Below are 15,064 nucleotides of genomic sequence, written 5' to 3'. Positions count from 1 at the left end.
GTATCAATTTCATTATTAGTCCAGCCACAAGAACTCAGGAGGGGTAGAGGGGGAAATTTCTCCTCGACAGTTCAAAAATATGTATGGGAGCTCTGCGTACTATTTCGGCTTTTATATAAATCAGAAAAAATTTCAAAATAAAAAGCTTTCAAAAGTAATCAAATGTCACTCCTCCGCTTGAAATCTTCTTCTAACAGAACGTATGTCCAACACAGACTTGTACGTGAATGTTCACAGCCACTTTATTCCTAATGGCCCCAAACTGGAAAGAACCCAAATGCCCATCCGCTGGCGGAACAAACTGATCCACGCAACAGAGATGAACCTCAAAAGCATCCTAGACAGGGCACAGTCGCAGTGACAGAAAGCAGATGGGTGGCTGCCTGGGGTCGGGATGGGGGGATAGACTGACTGCCAAGGGGCACAAGGCAGCTCTTGTCTTTGAGGGGTGACAGAACGCTCTATATCTTGATTATGACTCTCACACAACTTATACAACTGCCAAAACTCATCAACTATTGATAGAGTACTAAAAGTAGCGGGGGCTACGAGCTCTGTAGTTGTGGCTTGCGGGCTCTAGAGCACAGGCTCAGTAGTTGTGGCACACAGGCTTAGTGGCTCTGCGGCATGTGGAATCTTCCCGGACCAGGGATCGAACTCGTGTCCCCTGAACTGGCAGGCGGGTTCTTAACCACTGCAAAACCAGGGAAGTCCTGTGAAACAACTTCTGAGACAAGCTAAGGACAGTCACTGAGAGCAAGCAGTTAGAAAATGTACTTGCAAATGGCATTGCTGTCAACATGCAAGAGCATGGTCTTTTTTCTAGTAACTCACTGTTAATACATTTTACGGACATACATGAACTTGACAACTAGGTTAAAAAGTTATTCATAAGAATCAGACTCTGCAGGTGGAAAGTTAAGGGATAAAAATTATTCTGCTTTTTCCTCCTCATGTATGCACAAGAGTGATGTGATAAAAATCTACATAACTCTGAAAGTGGTCTTCCTATAAATATGTATCCCATATATATTCAATACATAAAAAAACTAAGTGATAAGGAAAAGTCTTGTTCCAGGAAATATTAAAACAGGAACACAACAAGTGATTAATAGTCACTTTACCATGCACTATACATAAAAAATCGTCCACTTCTATAGACACCTGTGGTTTTGCTAGCAGGGGACTTGAATCAATAGCCTTAGGTAGAAATCAAACACTACAGAAAATGAGCTTTGGAAATATCTGAGCATCAGTGTTCAAGAAGCACAAAGAGGCAGCAAGATTAGGATTGGCAACCTTTGCAAGTCAGCCTACTAGTCTTCAAAAAGATTACAGACTAAAAATCTTTCCTTTGGAGGTTGTTCAATAATGAGGTTAATAACTGAGCAGGTATTCCTTAGGAACGACCCTGCCTCAAGAGGGTAAGAGCATAAAATGTGAAGTCTAAAGACAATATTCCCTTTCCATCTGTTTTCCCAGAAAACAGTAAGTATAGTTACTCCTAAATGGCCTTTATTCAATTAAAAACTGGATGAAAAGATTTGTGAAATGTCTACTACCAGCAAATACCATGCTCATTTATTTGAATATGAAGATGAATTTAGATCCTGCCCAGGTCCCACCTTCTTCTCATATCCAGGATATCATTTTTATCATTAGTAAAAGAATCATTAAAAAAACTAAACAGGGAATTCCCTGGCGGTCTAGTGGTTAGGACTCGGCACTTCCACTGCAGGGGGTCTGGGTTCGATCCCTGGTCGGAGAACTAAGATCTCCCTGTGGTGCGCCCAAAACAAAGAAAAATCCCACAAAAACAAACAAAAAAATGAATTCCAGGATGGCAGTTCATACACATAAAACATTACAGAAAATATAATCAACTGCTTGATCTAATTCTCCTTTACTTTTATTAAAGTGGTTCAATGTTTCTCTACCATTAGCTACTCCAAAATAACACTAGAAAAGCATCTACCATTAGCTACTCCAAAATAACACAAGAGGGGACTTCCCTGGTGGCGCAGCAGTTGAGAATCTGCCTGCTAATGCAGGGGACACGGGTTCAAGCCCTGGTCTGGGAGGATCCCACAAGCCGCGGAGCAACTAAGCCCGTGAGCCACAACTACTGAGCCTGCATGTCCGGAGCCTGTGCTCCGCAACGAGAGGCCGCGATAGTGAGAGGCCCGTGTACCGCGATGAAGAGTGGCCCCCGCTTGCCGCAACTAGAGAAAGCCCTCGCACAGAAATGAAGACCCAACACAGCCCAAAATAAATAAGTAAATAAATTAATTAATTAAAAAAAAAATCAGAGAGAACATTTCCTGGCTGTGGTCAGAGGAAGTCCTGGCTACTGAATGAATTAAAAAAAAAAAAAAACACACAAGAAAAGCATCCTATTACAGTTTTATATACCTTAAGATGTGTTCTAGACTAGCATAAGCATTTGATGATAGGACAGTGGGCCAATAAATGAAATATTATGTACAGAATACAAATAAAAATTTATTGTACAAAATTAAGGCCTTCACAGTTCATAGTTCACTAAGGCTAAACAAAGACTAGGTAATGTTTTAAATCCTTTACAAAAATTTCACATACACTTTCCCCTACCCCCAACTATTAAAGTGGCCTGACCAAATGTTATCAAAACGAAAACTATACATAACACCAAGTCCTTTAAAGGCAGCTATCCCAAATCTTATTTCTTGGCATAGGTGATCTTCATGGCATGGGATGGTGTGATCTTAAATCCCTGTAAAGCATCCCTGGCAGCTCCAGCCTGTCCATCATTTTCAAATTCAACAAAAGCAATGTCATGCCTCCCAGGTACCAAACGTACTTCCTTGAAACCAGGGAACCTATAAAGAATTAAAACAATTTTTATATATGTAAACAATTTATATACATGTAAATACAGAGATGACATCAAATATGTAAATGTCTGTTTAAATTTGGTAAGCAACTTCCTGATATGAGTCCAGGAAAAGTATCACATCCCAGCAAGAATCCTGACTGGGATGAAAGAGCCTAAATTATAATTAATACCATGAAAAGAACTGCAGGAATCATGTAAGCTAATTCTGTTTTTGTCATTTCATCAAAGCTTTGTTTCCTGTTTTACTCATCAACTAGAATTAATAATTCAAACATTACAGGTAATCTAGCTTTTTATTTGCTATATCTGCAGACTGGCTTCAATTCATGATTAATCCTGGAGCAACTCAATGAAGCTGTAAGGAATTACTGTGTGATATACAAACGGATTCAACCCAGGGAAGTGCTATCTGTCCTGTCAGGAGACTCTCAGAACACAGACTTGTTTATGAAAACACTTACTGATTAAACAGCATGGATAACATCATCTCATTAGTCTCTTCTGGTAAATTATTAAGGAATAAAATATAGTTTGGAGGGTAATCAGGGACCTATTAAAAAGAAAAGGCAAAGTTAGTTTGTAAATATAAAAAGTACAGTAAACCATTTGGCTCTTACATTAAAATCTAAACTTCAGAAAACTACATTCCACCGTTTAAGGCTTGTGAAATCTTACGACATCAAACACTAAAGCTGAGAAACAGTGACACCAGAGAAATAAGCAAAAACCTAACAGTAACCAAACAAGGTAGACATTCAAGTCACTTAATAAATATCTGGAAGATTATAAATCTTATTAACAGTTTTTAAGTATTTAATTAACGGTATTTAAAACAATATTTAAGTTTTAAGCATCTGGAGGTCAGCTGGAACGGGAGGATTCTGTCGTCTGGATTATATAACCGATCCTAACAAACCAGAGAAGGCATCGGTGTCACCCATCCTCAGCTGCTAACCCTCAGATATTCAATCCTCTGCGCTATCGCTCACTACCTCCCAGTGTGTGAGAAAATCTGGAAATAGGAAGATTTCCACTTAGAACCACTGCTTGGCAATTTTTAACGTTTTTTTCTTCTGAGAAAATGAGATATACATGGCATCTAGTTACATACAGTAAGTGGATACAGACACTGTTATGGGGAACTATAGGGAAAGGTCTTTATATGTAAGAGCCTCTGTCTTCAGGCTAATTTCGTGGAAGAAAAAAGATGAAATGTAAAGAACAACTTAGGGCTTAGAGAATTAAGTGCTGGCATTTGTGAACTGGACTATAATTGCTGAAAGACTTCAAAAGAGTAGACAATGCAAGAAAATGCAAATAACTTAAAATCAGAGGAGGAAGACCTCAGTGGTGCAAGGAATTCCCTGGATATAAGGACCCTGTCAGACCCTAGCACCCAAGGGATTAATCGGGAAACCATTAGTACATAACTCAGGCTTTCTTTTTGAGGCCTTTATTGGGAAGCTTAGGTAAAGAGTTTCTAAAACTCTTTGGTAAAGAGTTTCCCGATAAGTCTATATCAGGAGACTTAAATATGTATGTGCTGAGGAAATAAGAGCAAAGGCAACTAACTGTAAAACAACTTTGCTCTATGAGAAAAGAAGGGTTAATGCTTCAGCTAATGGGAATGGATACCAAGCCACAAGCCTGGAAAGCTCTGGGCCATGTACTGTGCGGTAAACAACCATTTTGCTCCTTGACCTCATAGAGCTTAGAATCTATCGTTTTGATTCTGTCATTGACTCACCATGGGAAGCAAGGAATAAAGTCAGGTTTTGTTTTCTCCCTCTTAAAGAAAATTAAAACGTTTTGATGAATGAGTTTCCACATTATTGTGGCTTATACATGGAATCATTTTGTTTTTGGAGACATGCACGTTGTTGCAATTATTGTTATTGTCTTGTAATTTTATTTTAAAGTAAGTATCACATGGAAAAAAATTACCTGAGGATTTGGTGCTGCATTTCCTTGGGTATTAGCTGAATTTGGTGTTCCCTAACCCAAAGAAATAGAGAAAGAGTTAACATTTCCAACCCCTCTAAAAAAGCAGCAGGTATTTATATTTTAAATTACTTCATAAAAATAAGATTAACAAACAGATTTTTAAATCTATTTACTTTCACTGAGATTTTACATCTTAAAACTCTGACTCCAACATTTATGTATTTAACTTGTCAAATGGTTTTGAAAGGTCTATATCATAAAGTTCAACCTCTAAGCTTTAAAATTATGGAGAAATATAAATATAAGGACCCGTCTTTCCCTTTTTTAAAAAACAACTAGAAAAAAGTCAAGCATTATACTTAGTACAACTGATTTCTAATCACTTTCAATCCCAAAGTAACTACTTTTTGGATGATAATTTCATCTTTATCTGGTACTTTAAATTAGATTTTGAATTCCTGAACTGTTCAAAGAAAGCAGCTTTCAGTGGCATACTCATGATTAAAGATAACATCTACAGTATTATTTATACACAGAACTTGAAAAATAACCCAATAGAAATTAACAAATTTTAGAGAATGATGGAACTAAATGTCATGCAAATTAAAAAAAAACTGTTCAATATAAATCTGCATATGTAAAGGTTTATATTTTAATCTGTTGCTTAAACACAAATATTGGAATTTTAGAATTCAACCATTCCAGCTTCTTAAAAATCTACCTTTAAACACACACATGTGTACATGCGTGCCTCAAAGACCACCCCTCAAATGGAAGACAGACATCTCTATCAAATTTTTAACACCAAAAAACAAAAATGAACTTTTGCCCATCTTACCTGACCAGGTTTTTTGTTCATGGTTGTTGCAGTCTGTTCCACAGTTTTGGCTTTTTTCTTTTCTTTTTTCTTTTCTTTGTCAGCAAAAGTGCCACGCATTTTAGATATTATATCAGAATCTGTTTTTGCATACTGGATTCGCTGTTTTAATTATTTGAAAACAAGTTACTTTTCATCATGCTGACGGCTGTTTCTACACTTGTCATTAATATTTCAAATTTCATTATGCAAATACGAGCTAATTTTAAACACATACTTAAGGAAATCTATCAAATATACTGAGCACCAAATGAAAATAAACTGTGACCCATGATTCACAACTGGGACAAAGTTAGATTCAACTGTGTTTATTATAAGAAAAAACCATAGATTTTCATATGAGAAAAACAGGACTGAAATATCTGCACCACTGCCCCTCTCCATTTAAAAGAACAGAGAAAACTGCATTGGAAAGCTGTCTATCCCTTATAGGGACACATAGAGGGTCCATATATGCATAGAATTTGTTACTTCCAAAGTTGAAGTACCAAAGATTGAGAACGACTTTCCCTTGAATCTGGTCTATTATTTTTAAATGAAATGACTAACAGTGGCATCCACTTAAATTTAAAAAGCTTTGAAAGGAAACAAAAAGATGGCATCACAGCTAGTGCAACTAGGTCACTTGCATGAGTAATACGCCACAGCCAGCAGGCACAGCACACACGACTGAACAAGCGTTGAGAAACACTGGTCTAGGACAGCATTTCATGAACTTTAATGTGCATCCAATTACCTGGAGAGCTTGTAAGAGTGCAGATCCTGATGCAGGGGGTCTGGTGAGGCCTGAGATTCTGCACTTCTAACAAGCACAAAGGGGATGGTGGGGCCCACACTTTGAGCAGTATGGCCCTGGCCTAAAGCATTACTGCATAGTTGAATGTTCGGGGGAACCGAGGTGGGTGGCAGGCCTCCCACGATAGCTCAGTCCCTGAGGCTTCCTCTGGCTGCTGGACCATGGCAGCTCCAAGTGGAATTACCCTGCGAGCAACTCTGCTAGTCTTGCATGTCATCATCTAACCAAAAGAAATAGTTTGGGACCAACTCTGACTTGCTCCCAGGGATTCCCGCCCAACTCCCTTCTTCCTGACCTGAACAGATCTTGGGTGAGCCTGTATTTGTCCCTATGACCTGTGAAAATTTCTGACCTCAGCCCTCGCTCTTAGCTGGCTGGTCTAGAGCAGCATTTCTCAACCAGAGGCGAATCTGCCCACGAGGAGACAGCTAGCACTGCTGACTGGAGACACTGTGTGTCGTCATGCTAAGAGGGCAGAGGCCAGAGATGCTGCTAAACACTCTTCCATGAACAATACAGCCCCAACAATAAAAAAGTATTCAGTTCAAAACGGCAAAAGTGCCAGTGCTGAAAACCCTGGTCTAGACTAAATACTGGTCAGGGATAAAAGTCCACCCACAGCTTAGAGAAGGTGCAAGATTTACATTTATACCAAAGGTTTCATGACAGAAGTCCTTAGGAAGATGGTTCTACCTTACTGAGGTATTTTTGGAATTAAATAACCAAATGCCCTTGAATCACAGAGAATAATTTTGTTCTGAGTTCCAAGTTATAGAAAATTTTGTTCATTTCTGATCTGGTGTGTTGGCAACTGAAACCACCTAAGTAAGTATAATCAAGACAGCTCAAGGAACATTCTTTTCTTCCTTCCAGGATGCGGGAGATTTGGCAGTATCTACTACTTTCCTGAAGGCAGAGAACAGACGTCCTAAAATACCTTCAATATGAGATCAGTTTAACGGGCTTTCTCCATTGATTTTAAATAATTAGCTGGCAAGGTGAAGCCGGTGCCAAACGCAGCAAACGATTTCCAGCCTTCCTGCATCTCAGTCACAGGCACATGCAAACTTGTCATCCCAACTAGCAAACAGCCCTAACACCCTCTACGAGAAGAAACTGTTCCTTCATACTAATGTAACTGTAGATTTAAACTAAAACCCAGTCTTATGCTACTGCCAACTGAGATCTCACTTATGCTACTTCTTTACACTACTGAGAAAGATAAACTGGTCTCAGGAAATGCCAATTTACTGAAAATTGGGGTATGCAGGTACTATCCCCCAGTTTTCTGCAACAGGACTTTCTACATATATGGTGCCCAGTCAGGTGGGAAATGATGGGAAAAGGAGAGCTGGACGGAGGACGGGAAGAAAATGTGCTCCAGTAACAGACAAACAGCGCTCAGTCCTGATTTAAACAGCGTGGTACCAAAGTCCTCAGACTACTGACCACAGCCAACACTGCCTGGTGTTGTACATTAGGTCTTCTTGAGACACAGCACACTCATCGATCTGCACACCTTCTGTGGCTGCTTCTCTGGCCCTAAAGGCAAAGTTAAGTAGCTGCAAAAGAGATTATCTGGCTCATAAAGTCTAAAATATTTACTATCTGGCCCTTTTACAGATAGGGTGCTGAATCCTAGTTTAGGGGGAAAAAAAAATCACAATATTATGTGTCCAGGAGATTAGCTTTCAAGTCCTGATGATGCCACTGGTTACAGTAACAGAAGCTTTCTGTGCCTGATTCTTCATTTGTATAAAAAAAAAAAAATCAGATGAGAGGTCTGCACTACAGATTATGGGCCAAATCCAGCCCATGTCCTGATTTTGTATGGCTTATTAGTTAAGTACTTTTTTCTTTCCTTTTCTTTCTTTTTTTAACACAATTTTTAAAGGATTGTTTAAAAAAACCAAAACCACACCCACACCCACAAGAATACGCAATAGAAACCGTATGTGGCCCACAAAGCCTAAAATATTTATTATCTGGTCCTTTACAGAGTTTTTGCTCGCTTCTGAATTAAACCAAAAAATATCCAGTTTGCTTATTATTATTGTTTTTTTTTTAAACAGGTGAAAGTGAACATGAGCACAGAGCCAGTTAATTAATGGCAGAACTAGATTGAGAACATGGGTCCTTGAACTCTGGGCCTCGGCTCTTTCCCCAACATCCCTTCCCATCACATTCCAGTTCCGGAAGAAAAGCACTGAAATCCACACCCAAGGTACTACGTACCTATTCACACACCTAGAGCCCCTTGCTATATACACTGTCTCCACCCTGATCCAATCCTCTACCATCTCTGACTTAATACCAATGCCTCCTGAGTTCCCTACTTCCATTCTGCCCTTCCCACAATCCAATCTTCATCCAGCAGCTAAATGTGAAATCTCATGTCACTCCTGAGTTTAAAACTTTCCACGTGTGACTATTTAATTTCCATTCATTGTTATTCATTAATAAAACCTATGACTTTACAACTATGAACTGTCCTCAGATCAGTGCTTTGACTGCATAGCTTCTGACACGCAGTATTTCACTATGGTACTTTCTGAAACTTCAGACTGGATTCCCTCTTTGACCCACGATTTTTGTTTTGTGTTGGTTTACAAGTTTACAGAGGTTTCTTTTTAATCTTCTGAGTAATTATTAATTTCTAGTTCTTCTGAGATGAGAATATTGCCTATACTGCCATTGTTTTTAAAATATTCTACATCTCAATGTATTTTGTTTTTGCCTATTTGAACTATCATAAATCAAGAAGTGAATTATAAGCTCTACTACTGTGTTTCTATAAAAATAAATACATAAATAAAATAAACCGAAACCCACTCTTCACTGAAGGCAAAAAGCAACAGCCATATTTTCAAGGGTATATTTATATATATATCATACCATTAACAGCGATTAATGCCAAAATAAGAATGATTTACCATCGGTTTGCCATAAAATGGAAATCCTTGTAACTGTCTCAAGGCATTTGTGGATGAGCCCAGTTCCTTAAATATAACAAAAGCTTGCCCCCTCATCTTCATGGTCTTTAGAGCCACAATATCTACGACGTGGCCAAACTGAGAAAACAGGGCATACAGGGATCTCTTCAATTCTGCACAAAATTAGAGGGGAAACCAGTTATTTGTGAATGAAACTACGACAAAATTCTTCATAAAATGACATGGCACTGAGTGCCCCCCCCATTTATTTATACAAAGTTACATATTTTAATAAAAACATCATACTATTCCCATTAGCGGTCTAATTTTAAGTTTTTGAAACCATTTAACTATGAGTGAAAACAGATTCAACACATTTTCAGCCCCTACCTATTTTTATCTTTAAAAAGCCTTAAAATCCTTACACGATAAGGGATAAAACATTATTTCAGGCACTGAGAAAGATGACTAGATGAGAATTTTTGAAGCTGTATAATTTTTAAGATGGTTGTAAGCAAACACACTTCAGTTTTTTTAAAAAAAGCACCTACCTTCTTTTTTAATTTTGTCATTCATATTGTTGATATAAATTGTGTGATTTGGTCTGATATCCATGTTGTGGGTTAAACTGTTCAAATAGCCTAAAGAGACAGTAAATATTCCGTTATTAAACAGGGAGGATTCATTCATATGATAGTATGGCATTAAGGACACAGCACAAGGGTACTAACTTTTCAATTCTTTCAACCCCCAATGTCAGAAAATATCAGTTTGGCAGTAGTATTTAAAATCTCTCGAGGACTTCCTAGCCCTCTTTTTTAAACAAAAGGAGAACAGTTCTCAGGCTGAAAACTTGGTGGGGCACTATTATCTAGTCAGATTTTAATAACATTCTTTTATTCCATACATTTATTTATTTTATACTTACCTTTCACTTATGACAAGTGATACTGTTCTCCCATCTACCTAATAACTTTTCTTTTTTAACAAAATTTAAAAACTGAGATTTGAAGAAAAATGAAAAAGGAAACTAGCAAATGTATATCCAGTAAAAATCATAAAGATAGAACATTAATGGACTTGCCTGGTGGCGCAGTGGTTAAGAATCCGCCTGCCAATGCAGGGGACACGGGTTTGAGCCCTGGTCCGGGAAGATCCCACATGTCGCGGAGCAACTAAACCCTTGAGCCACAACTACTGAGCCTGCGCTCTAGAGACCGCTAGCCACAACTACTAAGCCCACGTGCCACAGCTACTGAAGCCCGCGTGCCAAGAGCCAGGGCTCCGCAACAAGAGAAGCCACCACAATGAAAAGCCCACTCACCACAACAAAGAGCAGTCCCCGCTCGCCACAACTAGAAAAGCCTGCGTGCAGCAAATAAGATGCAACGCAGCCAAAAATAAATAAATAAGTACATTTATTTAAAAAAAAAGAACATTAATGAAGTTTGCCAAGAACTCTTTCATGGGTACTCTTACAAAGCCCTTTCATACTATTACTTAATTTATCACCAACAGCCCTCACTCCAAAGTCACCTCTAATGAGAGACTGGAGCGGTACCGCCTGATGGTTAAGAGCTCAGATTCTAGAGCCAGCCGGATCTGAATTCAAATCTGTCTATGCTTCTTACTAGCTGCTTGACTGAGAGCAAGTTCTAATCTCCCAGGTCCAAATCTGTAACACGGGGATGGTAACAGAATCTACCCAGTAGAGCTAGAAAGCCTAAATGAAATAAAGTTCTAGCAGCTCTGGAATCAGAAGTAAGCACTTCGAGCAGCTGTTACTAATGTCTTTTACAGATTAATGCAAGTCCTTGCCCAGTTACATAGCTGATAAGCAGGAGGCCTAAGAATTCAGCCCGTGTTTTCTGTCTCTTGCACTTTTCTTTCACACCCACCACACTATTTCATTTTTCCCCACTGTTTTAGTTGCAAACTGTGGCCTTGCTTTATTTCCTTGGTGCCCCGCATATTTCTTCGTTCCATGAACATTTACACCCACAGTATGTGCACAGCATAGGATGACTGACAAGGAAAGAGCCCACAGACAAGGACTGTACTTCTGCGGGTAACAGGGGAAAGGTAACGCTTCTCAGAGGCTTGCGACGCCCTAAACTGAAACCTGGGAGACTGGGGTCGCGAACGACGACGAGAGGGAAGTGACAAGGATCAAACTTAAGGCAGAAAGATCAGAGGGGAAGTTCTCGCTTTATCTCACGCGAGGTTTGACAGTGGCCTGGGCTGCTGGGGTACCGGGAGTCGCCTCCCGGATCCAAAAGAGAGCCTCCGGCAAGCACTTGAAGGCTCAGAGCGAGCTGTAAACGACTCGCACCAGCGAAAGAACACCAGTTATCCATAACTTCATATGCGCGAGGGTCCCCGCCTCTCCAGACCCAGGCACATTCGCCCACGGCCCCGGCCCGAAGCCCCAGGAAGCGGCCACACGATCCCCGGCTCCGACCCGTCCCGCCAGAGACAAGGTTCCTAAGTCCAGGGGCCTAGCCAGACCCGAGCGTCAGTTTCCATGCCTCCCTCGCTTCCTCGCCGACCCTCCGCGAGTACGTTCCGGCCCTGGCGCCGCGCCCTGCCCACCCCCAGCTCCCGCAGGAGAGCGTATGACCGAATGGCAACCCGCAGCCTGGAAAGCGGAGAAAGTTAAGAATAAAGCGCTCCAAGCTGGGCCCGTGAGCCATGGCCGCTGAGCCTGCCCGTCCGGAGCCTGTGCTCCGCAACGGGAGAGACCACAACAGTGAAGGGCCCGCGTACCGAAAACAAAACAAAACAAAACAAAACAAAACAAAACAAAACAAAACAAAAGAAGAGAATAAAGCGCTCCAACTCACCGGAGGCGTCCGCGGCGTCCCGTACAACTCACCGGAGGCGTCCGCGGCGTCCCGTACGAATCACAAGCCGGAAGCCGGAAGCCGGAAGCCGAGACACCGGAAGTGACGATACAAGGCGCCTCAATCGAGGGCCGACAAGTGAAGAAGCCGAGCCCAGAGTGGATCGATGCCCCGCGGTCTCCAAAGCAGCAGTTAAGAATCGCTCCGCGCATGTGCACACATGGCGGGCGGAGAGAACACGTGCGAAGGGTAGCCGAGAAAAGGGAAGGAGGCTTGTGGGAATCCTGTGGGGTTAAACTGGAATTCTGGGGCCGCGGAGTAAGAGCATAGGGAAAGGCGGTGGTCATTTCCCTCACCATGAGTTTGCGCTGTTCTGTCGCATGCAACAGGTGCCTTCCATCTTTCCAAATCTTATATAGATCTTCCTAGACTTATGATGGATTTACGTCCTGATAAACCCATCTGTAAGTTGAAAACTATAAGAAGCAAATGCATGTAATACACCTAACCTACCCAGCATCACATCTTAGCCGGGCCTATTGTATAAGTGCTCAGAACACTCACATTGGCCTATAGTTGGGCAAAATCATCTATACAAAGCCAATTTTACAGTAAAGTGTTGAACATCTCATGTAATTTGTTGAATACTGCACTGAAAGTGAAAAACACAGTGGTAGTCTGGGTACAGAATGTAGTTAACCCTCATGATAACGTGGCTGCCCTGTGTTGCAGGAAAATGGGGCCAGAGAGGATGGTCATGTCCCAGGTCTTGGGCGAGTCCCTGGGATGGGCACCAAGTGAGGGTCCTTGGCTTCGCTCAGGAAAGAATTCAAGAGCAGTGGCAGTAAAGTGAAAGCAGGTTTATTGAGAGGGATACACATTTCATAGGCAGAATGCAGTCCATCTCAGAAGGCGAGAGTGCCCCAGGGTGTGGGTGTGGTTAGTTTTTATGGACTGGGTAATTTCATAGGCTACCCAGTGGGAGGATTATTTCGACTATTTTGGGGAATGGGTGGGGGTTTCCAGGACTTGGGGTACAACCCACTTTTGGGCCTTTTTTACTTGGCCTCAGAACTATCATGTCGTTTAGCATATGCTAATGTATTACAATGAGCGTATAATGAGGCCCAAGGTCTACTCAAAGTCAAATCTTCCACCATCTTGGGTCTAGTAGGTTCTAACCAGGTTTGTTGTATCTTCGATGGCTGTGTCGTTCTTTTAATGGTTGTGCCCTGCTCCTTACTTCCTGTCTCAGCTGGGAGCTGTGGCTTGCTGCCCAGCATTAGGACGCAGTGAATACCTACTGCATATCGCTAGCCCAGGAAAAGCTCAAAATTCAAAATTTGAAGTCTGGTTTTTATTGAATGCATATCACTTTAACACCTTCGTAAAGTCAAAAAAATCATACATCGAACCATCATAAGTTGGGGCTCCTCTGAAAAGTTTTACAGGCGCAGCCCCTAATGCTGACTGTAGGGGCATATGCCCTGGTTTCATCCTTCTCTGAGCTCAGGCTGCCACCAGTTTACCATCACCTTCAGGGTGGCCAGTATCCACCCCTCAAGTCTTCTCTAATTCTTGGGACTCTGAGGGAACTCTTCTCCAACACTTTACTGAAGAGCTTGAATCCCAGAGGCAGCTAATTTGAGGCCCCAAAGTGGAGGGAATTGTTGTCTCTGTCCAGCTTCTCACCTGATAAGGCAACCACCTCCAGTAATAACCAAACACCAATAAGATCATCTGCCTAAACTCACTGAAAAAAAAATCAATTCCCTACCACCCTTCCCCCCTTCTTCTCTCCCCACAGAATGGGTTGACTGTTCTAACGTCAAGTTGTTGGTGTTTAATGGCAAGCAGAATGGGAATTCCAAAACGTACATACATTCATTCATCCACTTATGAAATGTGTGTAAAGCATCATCTAGAATGTGAAATGGTTGTTGAGAGCTAAGAAAAATCAAATTTTATATCTTCCCCTTAACTAATCTCTCTGAGCCTCACTGTCGTCATTTGTAAACTAGGAATCATAACAGTACCTCCTTCTGGAGTTATTGTGAGTATTAAGAGAGCAAAATGTGAAGTAATCAGCACATCGCCAGGCACCAAATAACGGGTTCATAAGTGTTATTTCCAAATACTAGCTATAACTTGGACATATGGATAAAGAGGCCAAATAGATTTGTTTTTTAAGCTGGGGATTTTTATTTTAAAAGATCACCTAAAAGTGCAGCAACTTAAAAATAATGTAAGCTTCTTGAGGGTAGGGATATTTCTTTGCTTTGTTCACTGAAGTACCTTCAGTAACTAGAAAAGTGGCTGATAATAAATATGTATTGAATAAGCGAATGAAGCTTCATGGATAATTAGGCAACACTGAACAAATGTGATGTGTTAGGAAGATGCACATAAGTGTAAGAAATAATATTAAGCAACCACAGAAAAGCAGTATTTTATTATGTAGATATAAAAATTTGAAGGAATGTAAATAGTCCTGCCTCAGTTAAGGAGTTAGAGAGAATATCCTTAATGCATTAAAAGAGAATATAAACTAAATAAAAACATGTCTGAATAGCAAAAGACAAGCTGCCCTGCACATTAGTTTGGTCATCTGAGCAATTAGTTAATTCTGTTTGATGATAATGAGGTTGGCAATTCTGTATTATATAAGTGGATCTGGCTAAAAGCTCTTTATAACTATTGAAAAAGGGTAAGATAAGACTTTGCAAAGACACTACCTCGGCAGAAAATACCACAGGAAATGCAGAGACCTAAAGACAGGGGGCTTGTAGTGTTCTG

The 15,064-nt window shown here is 40.7% G+C and overlaps 1 protein-coding gene across 2 annotated transcripts; it reads right to left on the bottom strand.

Annotated features, from left to right (window-relative positions):
* Positions 1 to 2,477: 2,477 nt before the first annotated feature.
* On the bottom strand, positions 2,478 to 12,361 carry SNRPB2 (small nuclear ribonucleoprotein polypeptide B2). Of its 2 annotated transcripts, none has more exons than XM_060122583.1 (7): positions 12,301 to 12,361; positions 9,977 to 10,066; positions 9,426 to 9,598; positions 5,658 to 5,798; positions 4,820 to 4,870; positions 3,337 to 3,425; positions 2,478 to 2,858 (listed from the first exon to the last, which is right to left on the bottom strand). In XM_060122583.1, the coding sequence occupies exons 2-7, from the start codon at positions 10,038 to 10,040 to the stop codon at positions 2,699 to 2,701; spliced, it is 678 nt and encodes a 225-aa protein (XP_059978566.1). In that variant the 5' UTR covers positions 10,041 to 10,066; positions 12,301 to 12,361; the 3' UTR covers positions 2,478 to 2,698. The 2 variants fall into 2 exon arrangements, with proteins under 2 accessions (XP_059978566.1, XP_059978567.1); XM_060122584.1 differs by lacking the exon at positions 12,301 to 12,361 and adding an exon at positions 12,269 to 12,285.
* Positions 12,362 to 15,064: the final 2,703 nt, after the last annotated feature.

Source organism: Lagenorhynchus albirostris, chromosome 15, assembly GCF_949774975.1.
Source record: "Lagenorhynchus albirostris chromosome 15, mLagAlb1.1, whole genome shotgun sequence".
Lineage (NCBI taxonomy): Eukaryota > Metazoa > Chordata > Mammalia > Artiodactyla > Delphinidae > Lagenorhynchus > Lagenorhynchus albirostris.
The sequence above is the reverse complement of the archived record's forward strand: the minus strand, read 5'-3'. Positions and strand labels throughout refer to the sequence as shown.